The sequence below is a fragment of the Lipophrys pholis genome (genome assembly GCF_963383615.2).
Source record: "Lipophrys pholis genome assembly, chromosome: 10".
Taxonomy (NCBI): domain Eukaryota; kingdom Metazoa; phylum Chordata; class Actinopteri; order Blenniiformes; family Blenniidae; genus Lipophrys; species Lipophrys pholis.
Window position 1 is genome coordinate 27160217 of NC_137640.1, and position 24809 is coordinate 27185025.

At 43.1% G+C, this 24809-nt stretch overlaps 1 protein-coding gene across 2 annotated transcripts in view; it reads left to right on the plus strand.

Annotated features, from left to right (window-relative positions):
* The window catches only part of lpp (LIM domain containing preferred translocation partner in lipoma), a 192877-nt gene extending 168821 nt beyond the window's left edge, over positions 1-24056 (plus strand). Inside the window, exons 10-12 of one of the 2 annotated variants that reach the window (XM_080472965.1) lie at positions 17632-17810; positions 21371-21491; positions 23594-24056. In XM_080472965.1, coding sequence (XP_080329091.1) covers positions 17632-17810; positions 21371-21491; positions 23594-23722 — 429 coding nt within the window. In that variant the 3' untranslated portion in view covers positions 23723-24056. The remainder of the gene's footprint in view (positions 1-17631; positions 17811-21370; positions 21492-23593) is intronic. The other variant, XM_080472966.1, reaches the window with a different exon arrangement.
* Positions 24057-24809: the final 753 nt, after the last annotated feature.

Below are 24809 nucleotides of genomic sequence, written 5' to 3' on the forward strand. Positions count from 1 at the left end.
ACGAAATCCACTCGCCTTCTTTCCCACTGATTCAATATCGCCGCCAAACAAGTAGCTGACTTTCAGGCGCTCGGCTTTAGCTTGTATTGTTGAGCGAAGTCAACGACTGTCCACCTTCTGTCACACATGAGCAGACATCAGAGATTCAGACTGAATAAGCGACTTAAAACAATGTCATAACGATTCGTCAGTTCGTATGAGAACTCCTCGATGACCAGCGCAGCTTCAACAGGCCTCCTGACGTCCTGTCACTGCTTATCAGAAAACACTGGTGAGTGGCAGTTATTTCTTCTCAACGTGTGAATGGGTGAAAGATGATCCGTCCACCAGCAGATTATTACCACCTGCACACAGTTTTCTTTTACATCGCTTGAAGGAAATGTCTTGATGTACACTTAAACAGTAAAAATCTTGAAGCTTGAGCTGCGTGTGGTTTAAAGCGGTGGCCGGCCATCTCCTAAATCACCCCTCTTTCAGAGGCACTCACTGTGATTGTGGTTGTCTCGTCTGGAAGTTCTCCAACTCTGATACATGCGCTAAAGAGGGACGGGATAATTTAAGAACTTTATTTATGCATTTCATCAGCATAAATGTTCTTCTGGCACAAGATCAAAAGGATGGGGGGGGGGGGGGATCTGAATTTCTTAATGAAAGTAATTTTTTCTTCTTTTATTCCCATCCTCAGGGTCGTACGCCTCTGTACGATTAGAGAATGAACGTGAGAGAGTTGGCTCTCTGTAGAGGAGTGTGAGATCCCCGAGAGAAAGAGGGAGGAAGAACTTCAAGTTACCCTCCAAGTCAGTCAGTCTAGGAATGTCTGAGAGCAAAACAACATTTAGGGCGGACTGTGATTCGCCGTTTTTCAATTTACACCCATATTCTAACCTGATTCTCATCTGTATGAGGCAGTCCAACAGTTTAGTGGTTAACCTGAGTTTGTGATTAGTGAAGGCTTAGTTCAACTTAAGGGCCAAGTGAAAACCCAAAACTTTTGTTGCATCCGAAACTGAAACGAAATTGCAAAAACAATGTATTTTCACTTGAAAAGTTGTCGTGTGAACGGGGTCCTGGAGAGTCAGACCAGAGTGGCTCAACAATGTCCTTGTTCAGGTGGATAATTTGTGTTTTTAGCTTTGTTTCAGTAGACTGCATGCAAATAAGAAATCAACAAGCAGAGCCCAGGACTTTGTTTTTGATGGTCGGCAATAACACTGAAAGCACGTTTAGCATTTAGCGTTTATCGCAAAATATCATCACAAATATTTCACATTATTTTCACAAACATTCTGTGTTTAAAAAGTATCAATTCACTTTCAAAGCTCAGGTGAAAGTCAAAACACTCAAATGAAAAATTGGAAATAAATTTTAATTATGTTAACTATATTGATTTTATTCTACATGTCAACAAATTTGTACAAGTTTACTAGGTTTTTTTTTTTTTTACCTTAATTTTGTATTCATAGAATTACATGTTACATCAGGACTGAAGACTAAAATCTAATTATTCAGGGTCATTTTCACAGCCACTTTATATTAAAATTAAAAAACGCAATTATAAACACAATTACAAAAAATTATAGTGTTTATATTATATTAATGTTGCCATTACTTGTAAATCAACAACCAGTTTATTTTAGGGGCACATTAAGAAAAAGTGGTTGTAATGAAATAAAAGCATGTCACTCTGTAGGAATACTTTGAATACAGATGAAAAAGGTTGATGAAAAATGCTTAAAAAATAAAAAATTATATATAATTTTTTTTTTTACTTTCTCAAGACTCTGGAAAAATTAACTCATCGTATGGACCGTACCTTATAGACATTTCCTTAACAGTGTATAAAAGTTAAGAAGCTCACCAGCAGGTTTTTGTAGCTTCGCTATTCAGACAAAACAGCAGTAAGTCTTTCTGTGTCGCAGTGAAGTCTGTTGTGAATTATATTATATATATTTATATATATAATTATTAATTAGTGGACAATTATATATATATATATATATATATATTGTTTCCAAATGAGAATGACAGTTTGATGTCTATTCGTTCAATCACTTAAATCGATGGAGTATAAAGATAACTGGAGTCTGTATCAGGAGAAGAAACTAATTTGAAGTTGAACAGGTGTCTTAAACAGAGCAGGTGGACCAAACAGAGCAGGTGGACCAAAGCCGGGTGGTCACGGGGTCCAACTGGCCCGTGAGGTGAAAGTTACAATGATATTTACTCCGATATACTGAGACGCAGTACAGAACAGAAGCTGTGAACAATGACTGAAAATGTGTAGAGAAAGGAAGCAACCAGGCTTTTGTCAACATTACATATATGTAATATAATAATTACATATATGTAATATGTAATATATGTGTTTATGTATGTGTTCCAGAGTGCACTTATTTTACATCTTAAGAAGTATCAGGTTGGTCATCATGTTTCGCTTAAAGAAATATTCATTTATGTAGATATTTTCAGAATATACTTTTTGCACCAAAAATATTGTAAATGTATAATCATAATTGTTGCTGCTTTTGCAGCTTTACATAAAGTAAAAAGGGTTCTGGTCCTCCTGCCTTCACCGGCCCTCCTCATTGTGCCACCTGTTAAGACAGGTGGCAATGGAAATAAAGAAATCACAGCTTTTACCACTTGTAGGCACCGTAATGAAAACCCTTACCTCCTTGAGGTGAAGACCGAGTTTTTCTGAAGTGCACACCAGATGCGTGTTAGTTTTCTCGAACTGAATCTAAATAGCTCTTTAGTGAAAACATCACAAGTAGATTTTATCTTTAAAACTGAAAACTCGTTGTACTTTTTCTTGAGTTCATATTCCCTACACAATGCACTCTAAGTGTGAAATAGATATTTCCAACACCCCGTGGCAGTGAATTATATTTGATGTAGAATATCTCACAGGTATAACAGGTGCCTGAGGAAACTCACTGTGTGTAGAATCCGTATGATATTATGCAAAACTCCATTAAGCCCTTTGCCAGGAATTGCAGGAATACATTTTGCACGCTGATTGTGATAAAACAAAGTTGTTGGGCTTTTTTTTTTTTTCTTGCCATGTATCAAAGCAGGCGATCAGCGGCCTCTTATCTGAGCCGGGACTTTTCATATTCAGTGGAACAATATCTCCCATTTGAGTAGGCGAGATACATCTCGTCCCCAAAGTGATTTACCACATTCAAATGTTCACACTCTTTGCTTAGATATCATTAATTCCTTTTAGCAATGCACAGGAACCCACCGGCACACGGTGTCGTCGCCGGTCTGCTTCCCGATTGGATTTCCTGTTCGTCGGCTCACCATCGGCCGGGGCTTCAAGTAGCAGGACAGCCTTCAGCCCTCGCCACCTCCATCAGAGGGGCTTATCGCTGCCTATTTGAATCCGCAGCTGCTCTGCAAGCTCTCGCTTTGCATGGAGTGATTCCTTATCGTGTCCATGTGGCAACTACGGCCTCGCCATTGTGCGTTCACCACTCCTTGTCGGATGTGCCACCGCCTGAGGAATTCCCCCTGTTTTAAGCCCCCATTCGGTATGAGCACACCAGCATCCAGCAGCCAGCATGAAGTCCATCATTGTTACCGAGAGACGGCGGGTTTGAGCTTTAGTGCCGCTAAGTGTTTTCCAAGAATGCACCCAGTGTGAAATGTTTTCCAGTGCGTTCAGAGTAATGCTGACTGTGCGTTTTCAGCACGCTGGAGCAAATTAATCACAAGGCTTGTGGAAACCCACGATGCCGGACTGAAAAATAACACAATAATAAAGCAAATTATCACAATATTTCTCACTCCGGGGCCATGCATCAGAGGTGGGGTGAACCGTTGGTGCGATTGTGGAGGATTTATTGAACCCGAGGGCTGATAGGATCTCAAAGAAAACACTAATGGATAAACAAATGGTAGCTCCCACTGTTGGATTTATTTTTCCAAACAGCGATGGCCTGTTGATACTTCCTTGGGGTTTATTTTGTTCAGTTTTTTCCCCCTGAAACAAACAGAAGGACTGATACTACAACTGTGTTTGTATGTTAAATTTACAGTTGGATACACTCTACTATTGTGTTCTCACTCATCCAGGTCACGCTACATTGACAGGAACTGACACTTACAAAACAGAACAATTCTACCAATTAAATATTTTTAAGAAAATACATACATTTGCAACAATAGCCAAAACTGAAATTTTTGTAAACTGAATTTTTGTGTGATGGAAAAAAGTCACTTCTATGTTACTTTTCATACTTGAGAGGATATTCACATGAATATTTTTTGCAACTACTGTAGTTTTCCTGACTATTCCTAAGCAGGCCAGCTGACAGCTTTGCTGGGGCCCAGGAAGAAATTTCTTAGATGGCCCCCCGACACGCCGGACGTCTCCTGGTCCTCTTGGCTCTGCCTCAGAGCCAGAGGACTTATTCCAAACACAACCATTATTACAAGCCTGTATGCCTACTTGCCTTATGTCAGCACATATAAACATAATATAGTACTCCACTGAGCAGAACTGGTCCTAAACACGTCCAAAACAACAAGATTTTTGTGTACGTCTTTCCTGGACATTGCATGGATGTCCTGTTTGAACGTCATGTCAACGACAATAAAAAAAATTTTAATGAAAAAAAAAAACTGCGACTCCAATTGAACTCCAACTGAATCATGACAAAATCAAAACATGTCAGTATGGCTGCTTTAACAAGCACAGAATAACCTCTGAAATACTTGAACATGCATCAACAAACCAATAATTGCCACCACACATGCATGACCATCAGAATTTTAAAACATGGTCCAGGCTGTCCACAAGAGATCCAGTCCTCAGCACCATCTTAAACAACACAGAGCTAACCATGAATAATCCAGTTATACACATTCCCCTCAGACAGAAGGACCACCGGTCTGGATCAGCGTCCTGCTCAACTCGCCTGTTGCTGCTCCTCAGAGTCACCAGGTTATTTTTCTTTGTAAGAAAGTTACTATTGGGTTTTCCAGTTTGTTATTGTTGTTTTTTATGGGCGACACTAAATATGATTCAGAACCATAATTGAGCGGGTGTCTGGTTACCCCCTTACCCTGGGCCTGGGACAACAGACCCGTTTGCTAACACCCCCCCCCCCCCCCCCCCCCCCACACACACACACACACACACACACACACACACACACACCCCTCCGTATAAAAACGCAAATGAAAGGGCAACATATTCCGGCACCGTGTTTGAGACAGCACATTAATGAAGATAATGACATGAGAAGACGTGGAGAGTGACAGAGAGGGGAAATGAAGTGTATTTAAAATATCTCCTCATAGTATTAACGCATAGCAGCTTAACTAAAACCAAGGTTCATGTTCACCTGTGCCAGCCCGAGCTAAAAACCTTATCAAATCACAGTTTGAAGCCATGCTGTGTTCGCAGTCCAAACTGAAACAGGGAGCTGGTCTCCAGGGAGAGGATCCTGATACTACATTAATCTAACTCAGAGTGTATAATTCACTGTTTGTAAATGTTTCCATTCCATTGGTTTCAATTTAAACCTGCTCCAGCTGTCAGCACAGCCACAAATTGCTCAGTCAGTAGGTTAATTTTGTAAAATCATTCCATCATCATGCAGTGGAATGCACACAAAGCTGCAGAAAGTTTCAGGCTTTTTGTGCATTAAAGGATACAATCTCAAAGCAAAGCTTGCCGAGAGCAGTGCGATGTAATACATTTTGGAGGAGTGCTTCACTTAAGCAGATAAGTGCTGTTATTTGAGAGGCCAGGAGTACTCTCCAAGTGTCAGCTTTTGTGTGGACACGCCAGCCCCAGATCATGTCCTGTGATTGCATCAGTGGTATGAGAGTGCAGGGATTTCTTTGTGCTTGTATTTGCTGAATTTTCTCTGTGACCAGTGTCTCTTGGGCAAAAGAGACTTTAGTGTTTTCATGTGGAAACTTCATTATTTTTCTTCAGTTTTCCTATAATTTATCTAACATATTATTATTATTATTATTATTATTATTATTATTATTATTATTATTATTATTATTATTATTATTATTATCCGCATTATCAATAATAATAATAATAATGTTGTTTTTATTGTTATTATGTTGTTGTTGTGAAATGGCAACTTGTAAAAAACATTTATTGCTGCACTTAGCACTTTCATTTATAAGTCTTTATTATGACATAATCATCAGCATTTTCAATTTTTGCACGAGAATAAAACATTGCAGGATTATTTGGCGTCACTGCACATGTTTCGTCAGACAACTACGACCAAAACCCACAAACGTAGAAACGGTTAGAAATCTTTTTTTCTACATGTGTGAAGTGTCGGCGCCTTTGTGGTTCCACTCTACGTTGAAACTAGTTGTGCCTGTTGATTCTGGGGAATATATGTCTCGGGGAAGTTCTTCAGAGTAGTTGATGGCTCTTGTTTAAAGATACTCTGGTGCTCTCGTGCAATCTAAAGTTGTGCTTGTTAATGTATTAATCTGTGACTCTAAAGTGGCATGGCCGTGTCTCTGTGTTACTCCCGTGATGTGAGGTGACCAGTCCAGGGTAGGGTTGCCTTTAGATCCGTGTCCAGCTTCCCCAGCTCAGATAAAGCAGGAATACAGGATACCTGGTTGGATGTTCATTTTCACAAAAGGACCGTTTGAGATTTCAAGGGAAGTTCTCTCACCTCATAGACTATCACTCCTTTCTTTAAAAGTCTTCACACATATATCACAAGAACCTGGAAAGACAATGTGAGCTGCCACTTTCCAGGTTGGCAGGAGCTTTACAACCGCACATCTAGATTCTGCTCTCGTTGCTCTTTGCTTTATCATTAAATGTGACCGGTTAGGTGTACATTTAAAGTGGAATGTTTAAGATCGCAGGGAGGTTGCAGCGTCCACAGCAACAGTAAAGTCCATGAAAACGCCTCTCAATTTTGCTTTGAACAATAGTTCTGAGTTACTATAGAAACAAAGTGATGCAACGTGAGCTGTTTTTGAACTTTTGTCTTCACACTCTTCGGATACTCTGAATTAATGGAATTTAAAGCTCAGTAAAAACCTTCACATTTTTTAGATTACTGTAGATTGTCGTCAATCGGGATGTCATCTGGTGCTGCAGACTTTAACACTCAAACATCATGTTCTAATTCTGTTAATAGATCCTCCTGGTTTTAGAAATATTCTAGGTATAGAAAACATTTATCCGAGACATCATCAAAACTTACCTCAAAGACAGTGGAAATGAAATCATAATGTTCTGCCAGTTATTGTACCTTCTAGAGAGTTCAAGCGACAAACGCTCTCAATCAGGGAGATTATAGACATCAGTGCCTCTATTTAAAAGTGCAGCGTTAGAAATGAGGAGTAATTTTCTCTCTCCTTTCACTTTAGGAAGGTTGCCTCTAACCATGAGAGCATATTAGTAGAGTGAGCGGAGAGCAACGGGGACTCTTCACATATCTGATAGCTCAGCTGGTCTTTGAAGAAGTTCAGCACTGGGATTCAGTGTCACCAAGGTTAATTACTTGCACAGGTTACCATGCCTACTGTTCTTGAGTCCATTCTACATTGGCCACTCTGCTGTGTTACAGCAGCAACCAGTTACTCAGCTGCCGCGTTCCCGCAGCCGCGATTTAATCCGTTTTATTTACGTTTATAAAGGTTCTTTCGCCGCTCCCTGTTTGGGTTCAGTGCTGGCGAACACACCTACTCACTTTGCCTAACTGACACTGATAAGCGGAGAAAGTGATGCAGACAATCCCAAGTTGAGGCACAAACGCCAACCCCGTTCCACTGTTTGTACCGCGACTCGCAGTGAATGTCGATGGTCCAAAGTGCAGGCGGTTTAAGTGTATCGTAATGAAACTGATGTAAGTAACACAAGGTCATGTCGGGAGCTGCGCTTCCTATTGAAAGAGCAGTAATAAAGAGATAGGGATTTGCCTACACAAAAAAAAACCTTAATCTATTTCTCCTTCTTTTGACAGAGTTTCAGAGACCACCAAGGTCACAGACGCCAACTTGCCTGAATGTAATTACACTCATTATCTGGTGTTGTACTATGGCTCTGTTATTTAAAATAAATGGGCTTTGGTCTCATTGGCGCCACACGTTTGAAGACTTTCCATTCTGCCATTGTGATGGAGGACGTGCACACAGCCGCCCTGACCTGCCAGTCACCAGGAAACTTCCATGATTGACTGATGAGCTTTTACCCTCAATGTCTGTTTGTCTGTCTTGGAAAGTCGTGCTGTCGTCCCTCGCTGGTCTCCCATTCACGCCGTCTGCTTTAATGACTTTGCCATTGTGTTGCCTTCATCTTTTTTGAGGAAGTAATTTTTACACGTAGAAGGTCTTTCTACATAAACTTGACATGAATTTCTATGTCCTGACGCCCCATTAGAGCCTGGTATGTAACAACAACCCAAAATCTATTGAAAATATTTTCTATTAAAACCCGGAATGTAAAAACTGGTCAATGATGTAACAAGACGCTGAGCCCAAATTGTAAAAACATTTAGTTATTACATTATGGGGCAGGCAAAATATTTCTCCCCCACTAGTGTAATAATTTTATTCATAATAGAGTGAGTCAGTAACTTATGACTTAATGTTTCGATGTACAGTGTAGATTCATACACAAATGCTCCTGTTCCATATAAAACCTTTTGGAGAAATTTGATGTTTACATAAACTTGACATTTTTGTTAACCTCTGACCTTTGTTCAAATTCAGCTCTTTCACTGGACTTGAATTGCTTCAGTTTCATTGACACTGAAATAATGAGTTCTAAATGTTTGGACCATTCATTTATATAGTCTCCATATACCGTCTATGGTATTTATGTTTCATTTCTGTTGACGAGGCATTTATAGTCTTCTGTTCTCTATAACTTTAGAAAGTGAGAAGATAACACACAAGACATTAAGAGGTTAATTATGGAGACACAAATGATACACATAGTAGTAGAATTTATAATGTAGGAATGTTTATTTAATCTTAATGTGTTTAATGCTTATACATTATTTTGTAGTGATATTGGAGGAATTGATTTTGGCCATATAGTTTTTTTTAAATTGAATGCCAATAAAGATGTTTGAACTTGAAGACCAGCCGTTACACGTTGATCTTTCAGTGATTAAAAGAGATTAATAAAAGTGGAGAACATGAGCTGTTGAGGCTCCATGACTCTGACATTATAGACTGAGTCAATAATTCATGGATTAAATTAGTATCTGTTTCAATGTAGAGTTCAGTTTGCAATAAAAGCAATCGTTCAATAGTTTTTACTGTAATTTAAGACTGTGTTCAAGAAGTTTAATAAATTAATGTGTGTCCACATGTGTGAAAGCACTGTGTGTCAACTGAAACAACCAAACACTTGTTTTCTTCATCAGTCAGACTCAGGATCAGCTTCAGTGTCACTGAGGGCTCCAGCTGGGGTTGATCTCTAAACATCTCTATTGGCATCAAGCTGTGGCCAAAGCATCAAAATCTATTTCTCTGGTCATCAGTGAAAACTACAGTTATTACATTTCGGGTTTCATACTTTTTTTTTTTACAATTTGGGCCGTTGTTACATATCAGGCTTTAACACGACCGTCCCTCTGAAGCAGGTTCTCGGTCAACTGAAGTTACCATCACTGTGTGAAGGTGGATCGCAGATATTACACTTCTAAATTTGTAAAAAATAATAATAATAATAATAATTAATGTATACATTTGTAGGTGTAGGAGTGGCCAGGGAATCGTGACTTGGTGATGAATAGAATAGAATAGAATAGAATAGAATACATTCTTAATCCCTGGGGGAATTCTTGCAACATAGCTCCACACAGAAAGAACACAGAATAAATAGCATAGAAGTTGAAATATCAATATGACAGGAGGAAGTTGAATAAGTGACGTTAATTTATACAGGACTAAGCAGTGACTGGTACTACTAGAAAAGAATGAAATTACAAGAAAAAACATAAAATAAAGTTATATGTAGTGAACTCAACAGTGGTCCATTAACAAACTGACAAAGCGGTGTCTCTTTGTTAGTGTGTTATTGGACCACTGTTACAATTACCCCCTGCCTGAATCCTGTGGGCTTTTCAGACTTACTACTCAGCCTAAGAAGCATATCTTTAGATTGAAGGAAGAATCCCACACAAGCCCAGGAAGAACATGTAAACTCCACTCAGGAGGACCAAATGAACCAGCTGGTTGTTGTACAAAATTGTGGATGGCCCAAAAAAAAAAAAAATGGCCCAAGGTGCAGACACAGATTCTTTTACACTAATATTAAGTGAGATTAACACGTTTAAAACATGTCGGTGTGTATACGTGACGGGGTTCCTCTCTTAGAGGCGTGGGTGTATGACAGCTTGAATAGAAAATCCTGAGCTAATTGTGTTTGCTGAATTAGATTGAAAAAAAAAAAAAAAGAGTGAGTTGAAACTAACGCACACATATAATCAAACCACCCAGATAGCAAAGGGAAGTTGCTGAGGCTGCCAGAGCACCCGGAGGGGACGGGCAGGAAGCCAGCTGTATCGGGGCTCCTGGTGATGGATGTCCTCCACAGCGCTTCATAGCAGTCTCTCTCAGCGAACAATGGGATATCCCCAAGTACTCCCCCAAAGCCGCCGCTGTCATTGAGAGCAGGGAATATGGGAAACAATGCAGCCAATCATGGAGGATCATTTCTTTACTCACTTCCAGTCACTGCTATGTAAACAAAAAGTAAGTTCATAATGTAGCTACCATGACAGTAATACAGCTCTAATTAGACATGACTGCTCGCCACCCACACACCTGTCAGTCCTCTGTGACGGATATCCAGGTAGTCACATTCAGACGCTTCCAGCCAGTCAGCATGGCGAGCTCAGGACCCACCCTCAGCCAGCCCCGGTGCTACAGCGTTGGCAGGTACACACACACACACACACACACACACACACACACACACACACACACACACACACACACACACACCCTCCCTACTGCACCGCCCTGCTTTTACTTCTGAAACTGGCTGAAACACATGGAGGCGCTTGCTTTCTGCTGACTCCGTCATCAAATATTCATGGCTGTCTGCATTAGCTCGCCGAGTTCTAATTGAGTTCTGTATATTCAGACGTGATTAACTCGGTCTAATTCCTCAAAGGAGTGAGCCAATTAGATAGCACTTGCATGAATAGGATTTCACATCTTACTGCGTCTCCAGACTTGCCAAGACAATTACGCGTGTGTATAATTGCGCCGTACAGCGGCAGTGCGAGCCCGCTAAATTTCAAGCGGGGGTCATTATTTCTTGTTACTGACCCACAGGAAAACACAGGAGTCCTGTCTCTCCTGAGCGGGTGAATCAAGAGTACGAGTGTCGTTATTAGAATGTTTGGACAAGAGACCAGGGGATCCATGTAATACTGGACCCTTGTAAACCTTGCTCGTGGTTTCATCTTTAAGCGCCCCTGCCGCCCCCGAGGAGCAGGCAGGACAGGGGAAAATATCCGTGACCCAGTGCTGACCCACCACAATGTCACTCTAACTCATGGCATGAGAGAGCCACTGCCGGGGTCTTTGTCAGTTTCTCTCTGTAACCAGAGCAGGAGACATTGCCCAAAGTCCAGAGGGGTCACATTCTGCTGCGGAGCTGAATTTAAGGCAGAGAGGCAGAGGCAGACGAGGCCGGGCCGGCCACTTTTTCTTTTCTTTTTTTTCTTTTTCCCAAGCCAGAGAGAGGAGAAGAAAGAACGACGGAAGGAGAGGGAGAGAGAGAGATCAGGGCCCCCACTGCCACCTTTTATTCTTTGAAGAAAGGCCTGAGCCGCATGTCAGCCCTGTCATTTCACGTTTGGCTTGATGGTAGCACGCGGCTAAAATAAGAAATCCGTGCAGCCAGATGAAGTCGCACGGCCGAGTGTAACGGGATGCATAAGAATTCAAATCTCAGCAGACATGTGCTGCTTTATTAGTTTGTCAAAACTCTTGCACATGAGGGGAAAGCCCTGCGCGAGGCTGCTGGCCAGGGAAGATCTGAGGAGGAGGAGGCCCAGGCCGCTGAGACCAGTCTCAGTGGAGATAGGAAGAAGTTGGGATTGGAGGTTCTGGCAGGACGCCATGCCACTCCATCGCACGGCGCTCATCCATAACCCGGCGTGAATTTATTATGCTGACAGGCAGACTGACACGAGCTGAGGCACGGCGCACTTTGAAAAAAAAGCGACGAGTGGGGGCTTGGTGGAGGGAGGCCGTTCCAGGTCAGAGACACGGGAACCACGGCGCACACGTCCCGACTGACTGGCGTGCGCACAGATGAGTGTCACAGTCACTCCGTCCGTGAATTGTACAGCTGATAGTTTCAAGGTCAGTGATCCTTGTGAGTTAGCAAACCATTAGGAGAATCACTTTCCACCGTGTGACTTGCTCGCTCACACCCACATGTAAACAGAAAAAGCACACCTCAGTCATCTGCATCCAGGCGGCAGAGAGGATTCGAGTGGGTGATTTACATAACACGCTTATAAATGACAGGATTTTGCAAAAGAGGGTCGAGTCATTTCGATACGTCTTCATATGCTTGCGACTGCGAGCCGCGATGGTTGGAAACCGTGTGGACGGATGTGCGGAGCTCACTGGAAAGCTCAGTTTGAGGTGAACGTTGAGGGCTGATGTGCGCACAGCGGAGAGGCGAAGACAGGGAAACTTTATTCTGTGTCCACCTCAGTGACCCAGACAATCTGAAGAAGGGCCACATTCCCACAGTCCCTCTACAAATGAGCAGGCATTTAAATGATTGCATCTTCTCTACAAATGTCTGGTATTTTCCTCCAGCTGACAAGCCCTCGACCTGCATGAACAATGTGACATCACACCCTTTTTAACCTCCCTGACCTCGTGATACGGGAGCTCCTCAAAACCTCTCAATTACGGTGCTTTTCATACATTCACTGCATTTTATCTGACAGGAAGTGTGGTGACGAGCCTTTCTTGGGTTTCCAGAAATTAGGATTCACACGGCAGCTTCAGTGTCTGTAAACACTAACGTGGGGATGGTGTTTTGCCAAATCTCACTGTTAAATATTCATGAGGAGAACCCAGTGCCAAGTCAGCTGTGAGTGAGGTAACTGTGCGTCTTCCTTGTGAAAGTGCATCATATAAGAGAGGACACAAAAAAGACGTTAGCTGAATAGTGAAGAGGGCTCTTTAAGTCCCGGCTCTCCTAGTCTGAGGTGAAGTATTTCAACTTTACTATGTAGATTTGTGACTGACTGCGCCACGAAATAGGAAAGGGGTTTTTGTCAGTAAATGGATATAAGTCTGTGGCTGACAATCATTTTCATTTTCGGTTCATTGTAAGTCGTTTTTAAATAATGGATTCCGCAAAGACATCTTCAGAACTGTATTTGAACCAAAAACTGGTTTTACAGGTGTCAAACACAAACTTTAAGAAGTTGGAACTTTTTTTTTCTTCTAATAAAGAACAACCAAACAATAGCAAATAAGAGATGAATTAGTTTTACAAATAATGAACTTGTTTCACGCTGGTAAAGATTGATGTCGGAGTGGCACACACAGATTTCAGCATTATTCCTCATTACATTATATCACATAATGAGCATGTCCTGTACATGTTGCTCTTTGTTCTGTTTTAGCCGTCGACGCTAAGTCATTCAGTTTTGTTTATATTAGTTTACATTTTGGTCACACAGCAGATCTGAACACCCGGTTCATGTCTCCTTACATGGCTTCTTTCAGAATGACGACCACCGCTCCAGGTCGCTATAAATTAACATTCTGACTTCAGTATTTGCAATTCAGCTCGAACTCCTCCGTATCTGTAAAACCGAGGAAATCTGAATTCTGTCACACAGTTGGAAACATTCAAATCTGCCTCCCGGTTCAGATACTGTTGCATGATAACATTGTTTTAGGTGACCCCTGCTTACACTTTGGAAGTTTCTCAGTTACTATGAAACACATTTCCCCTTGTTTAACAACAACATTTTAGTTCCCTCATTTAAAGAAACGGGAAAAGCAATGAAAGTACACAATTATCTTTTTGGCAAAAGGGATTTTTTTTTTTTTTTTTATGTCCAGCTTGATTGACCCATATTGAGCAATAAAAGAAGGGAAGTTGTTTTTCAAGGTTCACTGATTTAGCAGACACCTTCCCCGAGGAGGAAGGAGGGTCAGTGATTTGACTCATAGTTCACCAACAAGTCTGTATGTCTTATTCTCTCTGAAGGAACGCAAAGGCAAGACAAGCAGCTGCTACGGCACACGGATCCTTGTTTCCGACAAGCTCTTGTTAGATATCAGTGAGCAACCTCCAGCAGGGTGTAGTTAATTCACGCTGCATGGCCTGGCACCGACTGCCACGTCATGTGACAGAGAGAGACGGAGGGAGAGAGAATCAGATCATCTGTAAATTTGGCTCTCAGTCCGAGTTCAGCGTGCCAGGTCATAAATCGCGTGCGGCCTCGCTGAACCCCGGCCCGCCTCCCGTCAGAGCGACTGGGCCGTGCGAGGAAACCAGAGAACGGAAAGGTGTAAAATGCGCTCTGATGCAGTGGAAGGAGATGGGAAACAGCTTTCAACTTGGCAGCATGCCACGGCTGATTCCCAGCTGTTTACGCCGTTTCGTCTAGCAAACAAAGGAAATAGCGCACCTTTTTTTTTTTTTTTTTTTTCTTCCTCCCAGCCTCGTTTCACCTGGAGCCGTGTGTCGCGCTGAAAATCAAAGTACGCACACTTGCTGACAAGAAAAGAAAGCGCGTTTTCCGATGCTTGATGCTTCAAGGCTAATTGATTAATTGAGCCCTGATTCTCAACAAATCCTTTACTCGACTGCTGCGTCTGTGTTTCAAACACTGTGTTGATTTTCTACAACGTTTTAAAGTAGTTTTTAATTTCCTCGCGTGAATGTCATTTGATCCAATAAAGCTGCAAATTATGAGCTGATCTGAAGTGGAAATTAGTAAAATGATCTCGCGCCGTTAGCATTTTTTTAAACCACAGACTCATTAGACTAAGTGATGTGGATTTTTTTTTTGTTCTCTCTGCATTTTAGCCCCTTCTCTGCCAGTCTCCTGTTTAGAGGGACCTCTTTAATTTGCTGTTTAAGTGGTTTTCTTTGCCATCAAGACAGTATGTCAAACACCCAGATGCCAAAATTGCAACAGGAGCCGGAGTCACACCATGTGGAGCCCACGTTTAGTATTTAACTTTTTCTTTTAAAAAAGCCTCACAGTGAGACAGGAAAACGTGAGGAGGGGCACGATTGACTTTATAACGCAGTGCGCTCACCCCTCGGTTCAGCAAGAGGCTGTCTGACCTAAATTCACTTTACCTCATCTGCCTAGACATTTGTTTAGCCTTCTGGGCAAACACTTAGAGAAATGTATGAGGGAAAGAGAGAGCGGAAGAGAAGAGAGAGAGAGAAAAAAGAATACATATGCTTGAATACATCACATTTCGTCAAGGGAAGAAGTCAAAACCCGCACATCTGCAGACACATACAGCCCTCTAGTGGCAAACTGTGAGCGACCTGGGTGGAGGGAGAGGTGGAGGGTGGGGGGGGGGGGGGGGGGGAGTGATTCAAACAGAATTTCCTGAATCTGTCCATTGAAGTTGTGCCCTGACCACAGACCCTGTATTCACTTTCAGGTTTGTGTAGGAAATGTTACCTAATCCCCAAATTTTCTGAAAATAAAGAGGGGGTGTCAGGTGGGAAGATGTGGGGTTGTAGTCACAAGAACAAAACAAGAAGAGACTGAGCGGAATTGAATGAATTGAGGTCAGAGAATCTCACCATCAGAGTGAGAGAGAGAGAGAGAGAACGAGAAAAAGAGAGATTTTTTTTTGTCTTTTGAGTACTGTACTCATTACAATGGCCCCGAGGAACGACTGTGTGCTGTGAAATCATATGCTCTAGTTAAGCTAAACAAGGGCAAGGTATTCCCACGTGAAGGGCAGATGAGAATAAGTAAGTAAGAAAAACCAGACGGAAGAAAGAGAAAGAGTTGTGTATGGTTTAGTCCTGTTTGGCCCTGGTATCTTACTCACATTCTCAGGTTGCAAATTTATTCTCTCTTTCGCTCTCTCTCGCTCTCTCTCGCTCTCTCTCGCTCTCTGTCTCTCCCCCACTTTACCTCTACCTCTCTCTGCCCGTATGTGCGTGTGTGAGGCAACCCTCAAGGGCTCTGCGCAGCCAGCTCATTAAAGGCTTTATTCCACTTCCAGGATCGAGCAGGATTGCAATATGGACATTGTTTACACACAAATGTTGCCCTGGGAATAATGTTTATTTCTATTACCGTCTTAGAGAGAGGGGGGGGAAAAGGGAAAAAGAGAGAGGAAAAAAAGAATGCGAAGCTTGTCTGCACACATTGCTTTTCATGAAATAATGCCTCTCCAGGAGTGCTTTGAAGAAACGGCCGTTTCTCAAACTGCCCCCCCCCCCCCCCCCTGCCCCAAGCCTCGAGTCGTACATCAGTGACTCTCTCTCTCGCTCTCTCGGTTGCCCTCTCACCCTCGGGTGGCATACCATCTTCTCGTGAGAAACGTGTTTTACAGCCTAGTTTCAATAAACTAAGAAGCAAAACAGGAAAAGCTTTGTCGCTCATTAGGCTATAAATGTCACAGCACGGCTCGGCCAGGGGGCCGGTCGGGAGTCCTTTTAAAAAAAAAAAAAAAAAAAGTGGCGGGGGCCCCGGCGGTGCGTCTGGGAGGCAGCCGATGACGCAGCGCAGTGTTGCTACACACCCCAAGCTGTGTTTGGAAACACTGAGGCAGCTTGCTACTACAGAGGGAGCCAATGGGAACAGCTGAACCGTGCTCCCTTTAGCCCAGTCAAGCGAAGAAATGTGGGGGAAGCAGTAGAGGGTGGGGGGGGGACAACAGAGATCCAGGAAATGCCTGAGCGTAGAGAAGATGAAGAAGAGGCAGTGGCGGAGCAGGCCGCACATTGATCACTGTGGCATGATAGATTCAAACCCCCGCCTCCCCTCACCCTCCCAGCCGTAATTGCATTGCTGTTCAGAGAGGCAGTCGTTATTTATGAAATATTGAGCAGATATTAAGAAGAGAGATGCCACAGATAAGTCAGAGGCGGGCGGCCGTAACGTCCACGTCCCCTTCCACACACACACACACACACACACACACACACACACACACACACACACACACACACACACACACACCCAGCGGGCTGGTTGCCCATTCGCCTGGCTGCAAAAAATCTGCAGTCATCACAAAGTGGAAATATTTACTGCTCTCACTCCTGCATATGGGAGGATGGAGTGTGGGTGAGTGCAGATGAAAAATGACTGTGTTTGTCTTTCGAGAGCAGCGCTAATCAGATTCCCTCAGCTTCAGAGGCATTCGAGGACAAGCCCGAGCGAAAGGTTTCCTGAGCGCTGAGTTTATTTGGGGAATAAATGTTTCAAATCCCGAGCTACAAACCGGCGCTCCGGATCCCTCTTGCTGGGTGATAATTTGTTATCTTAATTGTCAAAACAAGCGCCGGAAGGCCCACTGGAAGTGAATCATCAGAATCGCCACATTCATCATCAGGTGTTTTTTTTTTTTTTTTTTTTTTTGTTTAATCATGTGGGCGTCTGAGGGTTTGTCTATTTGTCTTTGCAGAACACCCTAGAGACCTGCACCATCTGTAACAAGTCTATCATGGAGCGCATCCTGCGGGCCACTGGGAAAGCCTACCACCCTCACTGCTTCACCTGTGTGGTGTGTCACCGCAGCCTGGACGGCATCCCGTTCACCGTGGACGCCTCCAACCACATCCACTGCATCGAGGACTTTCACAAGTGCGTAATCCAACTTTCATCTGGGTCAAACGTGTCACTCAACTGGTGCTTTGGTGTTCATGGGGTTTAAACGTAGAAATGAGTCCAAGTGAGAAAATCTTCTCCACAGTTATCCTAACCCTGGTTACCGTATATCATTCACTGCTTGATCGTCATCGTTTCAAACAAACTAAGACATGCTCCAATTTACTAATATTTGTTGAAATCAACGGGACAAACTAAAATTAAATAAGTAATGAAATCAGCCACTGATGGCAGCACAAGTAATGAAACACACAAGAGGTAAAAGCATTGGTCGACAAACAAAAAGCTATGATCACATACAGAATTCATCCATTTTCAGTGTCTTGCAAACAGTGTAGAACAAAAATCCTCCCTAATTTATTACTCTATCATCCCAAAATATCAGGTCATGTTTCTTGTGTTGTGAGGCTTTAATAGCATGATGTGACATTATTGTTAATTGAAGTAGTCATTTGTCTTTGGACTCGGAGGACTTTGTGTCACTGGAATATTGTTCCTATAAATGCCCCGTTTACTTGACAACATTTTGAAGTCAAAAACGCAAAACCTTTGCCGCGCTTTGTGGGGCCAGTTTACACGGCAACGGAGCTCGAAGCCACTGAAAACACAACTTTTTAAATACAGATCACAGAGTGGAACTTTTCAAAAACGCTCCGACTCCGTTGTCGTGTCAAACATTTGGGCCCCGTCTCTGTGTCGATGGTGGAAACGCTGCTACTGCCGACACGCGCCATGACCGTAGTAAATAGTTCTTCTGCACATGCTCAGTTGATGGACAATAAGGACAAGGTTTCCTCCAGAGCGTCACGACTCCCGGTCCATCTTCTCCTGGGACAACAATAAAACTGGGTCGTCTGTCCATATGAATGTGTGTGACCATCGTTAATGATCACAGCATGTGTGTGTGGTTTCAAAACAACAAACACTCACTCGTGGCGCTACTTGAAAACTACTTTTGTTTCCAGCATTTCTGCTGTTTCCGTGTCAACAGACATCATTTTCAATATATTGCTCTGGAAATGCAACAATGATGTGTTTTCACTTGAAACGGAGTCTAAGTGTCGGAGCTTCATTTTCACAGTTAAACATTGGGTCAAGTCAGACAGGAGGACTTCACCAGATATATTTCTGTGAATGCTGAGTGGTGAAAGTCGCTCAGAGCTCATCCTTCTCCAACAGCTTGGTTGTGACGTCGGCTGAAAATCGTCTCTAGTTCAGTCAATTGAAATAACTTTTTTTAAATCAGTGTTAAATGTGCATCGCTGAGAGCACAAATATCGGCATGTCGCTGAGGGGAACTGCAGAGGTAAAAACACCAAACTGGACTCATTTCTGATGTTCCTTCCTGTCGGATGGATGGAAAAGAAAAAAAAAAACCTCAAAACAGATGTTGTGCTTCTTCAAACTAATTTTAAAAATTTAGATTCATTCAAACTACATAAGTACATGATTTTTTCAGTACTTCCTCTTTGGGAAATTCTGCACACAGTTTCACAAGTGTTGTGATCTGGAGATGCAGACATAAATTTAATCGTGCATTCCTGTCATTGTGTCACACTCGGCTGATTGCGTAACCGCCACCCTACCAGAAATGTTCCTTTACTCAGTGACCAGAAAGGGGAAACAGAAATAAACAGCTGGCTCTTGGTGTGAGTGCACACCGCTCGGGCTGCGTCGAGGAGCTGCACTGGGCCATTGTTTAATTCCACATGACAAGTGTGACCTCAGCAGCGCAGCACTTTGTGTCGAGGAACAGTCACGCCTGGGCCCCAGCTCTTTTCTCTCTCTCTCTCTCTCTCTCTCTCTCTCTCTCTTCTTGTTTATTATGTTGTTGTTGTTTTTTTTTCTTTCCGTGACCGTGGTTCCCCCAAAGCCACGCGCTCCTTTCCCTTCTTGAATTCCCAGACACCGCATAAAGTGCATTCGAGAAGAAGTTTTGTCTGAAACTCTCGCCGTGTTTTTCAAATCCTCATCAATGCTATTGTCAGATGGACCTTCTTCCTGCTGGAGGCATTTCCAGAGTTGCTGGTTAGAAAGTTCGTTGTGGAAACGTGACTGGGTAGAGTCCCACTATACTCAGCAGATTTAAACCCAGTGGGTTTTCTCCTTTGTGCACCAGCTTTGTTTTTCTGCACAGTGGTTCTCTTTGTTGGAATTGGAAGTAGGAACAAAGCATTTATACTACTGTCCAATAAATACAGTTAAATATACATATATATTAATCTTTTATCCTGATAGAATTTCATTCCTGCCACTACGAGACTTAAGACATAAGAGATCCCACAAAGCCTGCAGGGGCCAGAATACTGCGATGACCCACACAGTCACATGTTTTTTGTTTTTTTTTGGTTGTAATGATTTCTTGCTATCAGCTTGGGTGAAAATCAATATTTGGAGGCATTCTTGCATGAATGGGCCTTAATTGTGAGTCATTTAAATACATGGGTAAGAGATTAATAAGAGATTACGTTGTTTTTCTAAATTTAACCAAATGATTTAAAAGCCTGGTTAAAAATGTGGACATGTGACTTGTGTGTTTCTTCACGTTGGCCCTGTGATTGAGCGTCGTACCCTCACTCAGTGTCACCTGAGTTCAGCTGAAGCTCCCGCGTCCGTCGCTGGTACAAAGTTGATTGTCCAACGGTTTTTCTTCTTCTTTTATGTCGTTTGGGATCTATTCTGTGAGCTTGTAGATTGTAGTACGTCAAATTAAAAAAGGAGGTTGGGAATTAAAAAGTGTCTAGTTAGTGGAGCGATTAATGGCCTGTTCATACGTTTGTAGAAGGTTTGGAACAAAAAGAGACACGAATGCAGCATCCCAACTCCAACTATGGTGCATTAGAGGAGAAGAAGCAGGTTTGTGTTTGAACTGGTTCAAATCCTACAGCCGACAGGCTCCACTGACCCCCAACAGCCCCCACTGGTAGCAGCCAGGTGAACTATGGACAGGGTGAGGTACATGCAGCCAAATCCTTTACAGAAGACGAGTTCATTATTCTTTATTTCTTTATTTTGAACATGAAGAGAGCAAACATGATGATGATGTGATGATGACAGCAGCAGCAAATGAAAGTCAAGACTGTAAAGTACTTATTTATGTCCAAAAAGGAGTGAGAAGTAGTATCACTCTCAAGTGTCACACTTATAGGAGTGAATCTGCTTCCCTCCTGACAAAAAATAACAATATGCAAAGGAAGAAAAGGACCCAGAAAGAAAAACAAATATTAAAAAAAAACAAAAAAAAAAACGGCCGAAGCATCATCAGTAATCTCCTCCTATAATCCCTGAAGACCTTAAATGGTTTTATGTTTGGACTATTGTTTAAGTTCCTCGTCCACTTTGCTCCACATTGAGATGCAAAACCAGTTTGTCTTCATTCTGAAGTTAAATATCAAGTTGGATCAATGCAGTATCTAATGAAAAGAACAGTAATCATGTCAATAAGCAGTGAACTGTGTCAGTGAAGCCCTCGTCACCGTGCCATGAGGTTACTGAGCTTTTTTCCTTCTTCTCCTGTTTGTGTGTTTCCCCAACAGGAAGTTTGCTCCACGCTGCTGTGTGTGCTCTGAGCCCATCATGCCGGCACCGGGCCAGGAGGAGACCGTTCGCATCGTGGCTCTGGACCGGGACTTCCACGTGCAGTGTTACCGCTGCGAGGTGTGTGTGTGTGTGTGTGTGTGTGTGTGTGTGTGTGTGTGTGTGTGTGTGTGTGTGTGTGTGTGTGTAGAAGCGCTCCGTTTGATTTGAAGTGCTGCTTCCCTCGCGGAGGCGTGAAGCACAGCCCCCCCCCCCCCGTCACCTTTTCAACCAGACAAGTGAATCATCCCCTCTCTTACCTGCTGCAGAAATAGCTCTCTGTCTCTCTTCTGCAAAGTTCAGCGACTTACATAGTAACCGATCCGTCAGCCGCCACTCGCCGGGCTGATCAGCAGCGCAGACATTACGTGCCCGGCTGAAAGGGAGGCGACGTGTCACATTGTCAAGGAGCAGCCGCGGCGTGAGCACACAGAGCATTTGGCAGACATAAAGGTCAAAGGAAAGCAAAGCAGATTAGTTCAGCTGAAGAGGCTCAACAAGAGAAGAATTTTGTCACCGGGGAGCCTCGAGTAGATGTGCGTGCGTGCGTGCGTGCGTGCGTGCGTGCGTGCGTGCGTGTCACAGACCAGGAGCAACTAAAACCCAGAGTGTTACTGTGATTCTGTATTTGTGTCAACATGCGTGAGCTCTGTGTTGCTTATTAGCCAGGGAAAAATAAAAAAACCCACACCTCCTAAAACTTTCTGCACAGAAAGCAAAGCGCAGGCTGTGGTCAGACGACACCATGCAGAACAGCGTCTCTGTGTAGCAGACATCCTCAGCCAGCGAAACGAGTTTGAAGACAGAAACACACTCGTCACTCGGGTGTTTGTGAGCAGAAGAGTGAGTCGGCTCCCAGACCGGATCAATCAGTGCACAGCTCAATAACAACGGCCATTTACCCTCCGTTTTTAGGGACAAAGTAGAGAAAAAGCAATAGTCTATTGAAAAGAACAGACCGAGTCGATTAAATCACCAAGGCTCACTAAGATGTAACTCCTGAATCAGCCGCAAAAAAAAAAAGATCCTTTGACTGACTGCTGGAGTCTCAAGAGCCGAGCAAACATGTTACTATTAACCAGTTTACTGCCGCTGGTCACCAAACATCCTGAAGCTCTCCAATCTGTCCAGACGCTTTAATCTGACATGGTGGCGTCACGGAGCAAAGTGTAAAGATCACAAGTAAAAGTAAAGGTCACTTGTTGTGTTTTACTGGGTTTGTGTTGCTCCAGACCCGCCGACACGGCAACGTTTTCAAGTGAAAGCGAAAGACTTTTGTTGTGTTGTGGGGGTCTGTTTACACAACAACGGTGCTCGAAGCCACTGAAAACACAAGACAAGAAAACTTTATTTACCCCCTAGGGGCAATTGAAATAGTTGTTCTGCACACGCTCAGTAGATGGACAATAAGAACAATGTTTCCTCCAGAGCGTCATGACTCCCAGTCCATATTCTCCTGGGAGTTGGTAGTTTTATTTTGACAGTCACTGTAGTAATAATCCAACTTCAGCGTCTGTCCACTAGAATATCTCTCATTGTTAATGTTCATAGCGGATTGTTGTTGACATGACAAAAACAATCAACAACACACACTAGTAGCAAACACCAAAGCTTGATTGTCGTCAGCCTTCCTCCCGTGTCCGTGGAAACAGACGTGACCAGTGAGCGATCAGTTAGCATTAGCATTAGCTGTAGTGTGTGCTTCTAGACGGCGGCGGGAGGCTCCATTAACAGTGGACAAAATACTGCATTTGCTGATATTTCACTTCAAACCTTCCAACCAGTTCAGGATTTGTAAACAATATAAACAGAGACTCGGGCGGTTTCCTCTGTGAGGGACTTTAAACACACTTTACTCTTCTTGCTATAAACACCTTTCAAGGCAGCGATGTGGTGTGAGGCTGAAATCTGGGTTTAAATCCGGTAACGATGAGGAATTGAGCCTGACTGTGTCAAATCTAACCAGCTGTTTTCCTCCAGACTCACCAGCTGCCAGAAAACCGTAACACTGGCTTTTCTGCCCCCCTGTAACCCGACGCCGCCCGAGTTTCAAAGCGCCAGTGAATGTTTGGTTTCGAGCGTGAGCGCTCACACGGGGATGAGTGTGTTTTAGCGCTGAGCGTGGTTAATGACTGTGTTTGTGGACTGACGCTGAGGGGGGGGGGTGTATCTCTGTCCTGCAGGACTGTGGCTCTCTGCTCTCGGAGGGGGATAACCAGGGCTGCTATCCACTCGACGGACACGTCCTCTGCAAAAACTGTAACACCAGCCGCATCCAGGCCCTCACCGCCAAGGCCACCACCGACCTCTGAGCGGCCCGCTCGCCTCCACTGCCACCGTGCAGTGCTCGCTCGCTCGCTCGCTCTCCTTCTCTTGCAAAAACATCCACGGACGCCTGCATTCCTCAGCATAGGCATATATATTCCACTATATACATATAAATATTTAAATATATAAATATATATATTCACCTTCTTTAGCAGGAAATAGCACCACATGTTGACTCGGTACAGTCAAGAAGAAGTTCAACATTTTGCACCCCGCTCACGCTCCTATGTGTGACTGCACTCGGAAAAAAAACAGACAGGAACTAGTTAATTTAACTTAGCAATTAAGAATAATAAAATCTGTCTTTTCGTTACTGTTAAAAAAAACAAAAAAAAAAAGCTCGCTTTCAGCTCAATCCTTCCTAAACATATGTGTTATTACATGTGTTATTACATGTGTTATTAGGGCTGCCAGAGTGTGAGACTGACACATTTGACTCTAAACTCACTCTCGGGGAAGCTGCAGTTATAAGTTCAATAGTGAATAGCCTGTGTTTTGCATTCTAAGTAAGATTTTACCAAAAGGTGATTGTAGATTGTTACTCTTGTTCACGTAAAACAATTATTTCATGAATCGGCTGTTTGAATGGAAAAAAATAAAAGCGGTACCACTTACTAAAGTATTGACGAGGAAGTATTCTCAAAAATGCAAATAAGAAGGCATGTTGGAGGAAACGTGTGTTTCTCCAATCAAATTCTCATTTTTTACTTACGTTTAATAAACTGTCTTCCTGAGGTGAGTCTTGCACACACTTCAAATAGATTACACACACACACACACACACACACACACACACACACACACACACACACACACACACACACACACACAAACACACACACACACTCCGAGCGGTGATGAAAGCCTGGCAGCCCTGATATCCTGATATTATGAGTAACGAAACAGATTTTCTAATAACAGCTCAGAGGGAACAGCTCAGAGGGAACAGCTCAGCTCTCCGTCCAGCCCTCAGTCTGAGCTCGGCACTAGTTAGCTTAGCTTAAGACAAAATGAGTAACGGAGAGAGTTTGAGATTACGGCGTCGCGGTCAGTCGTGACAAAATCCCCACT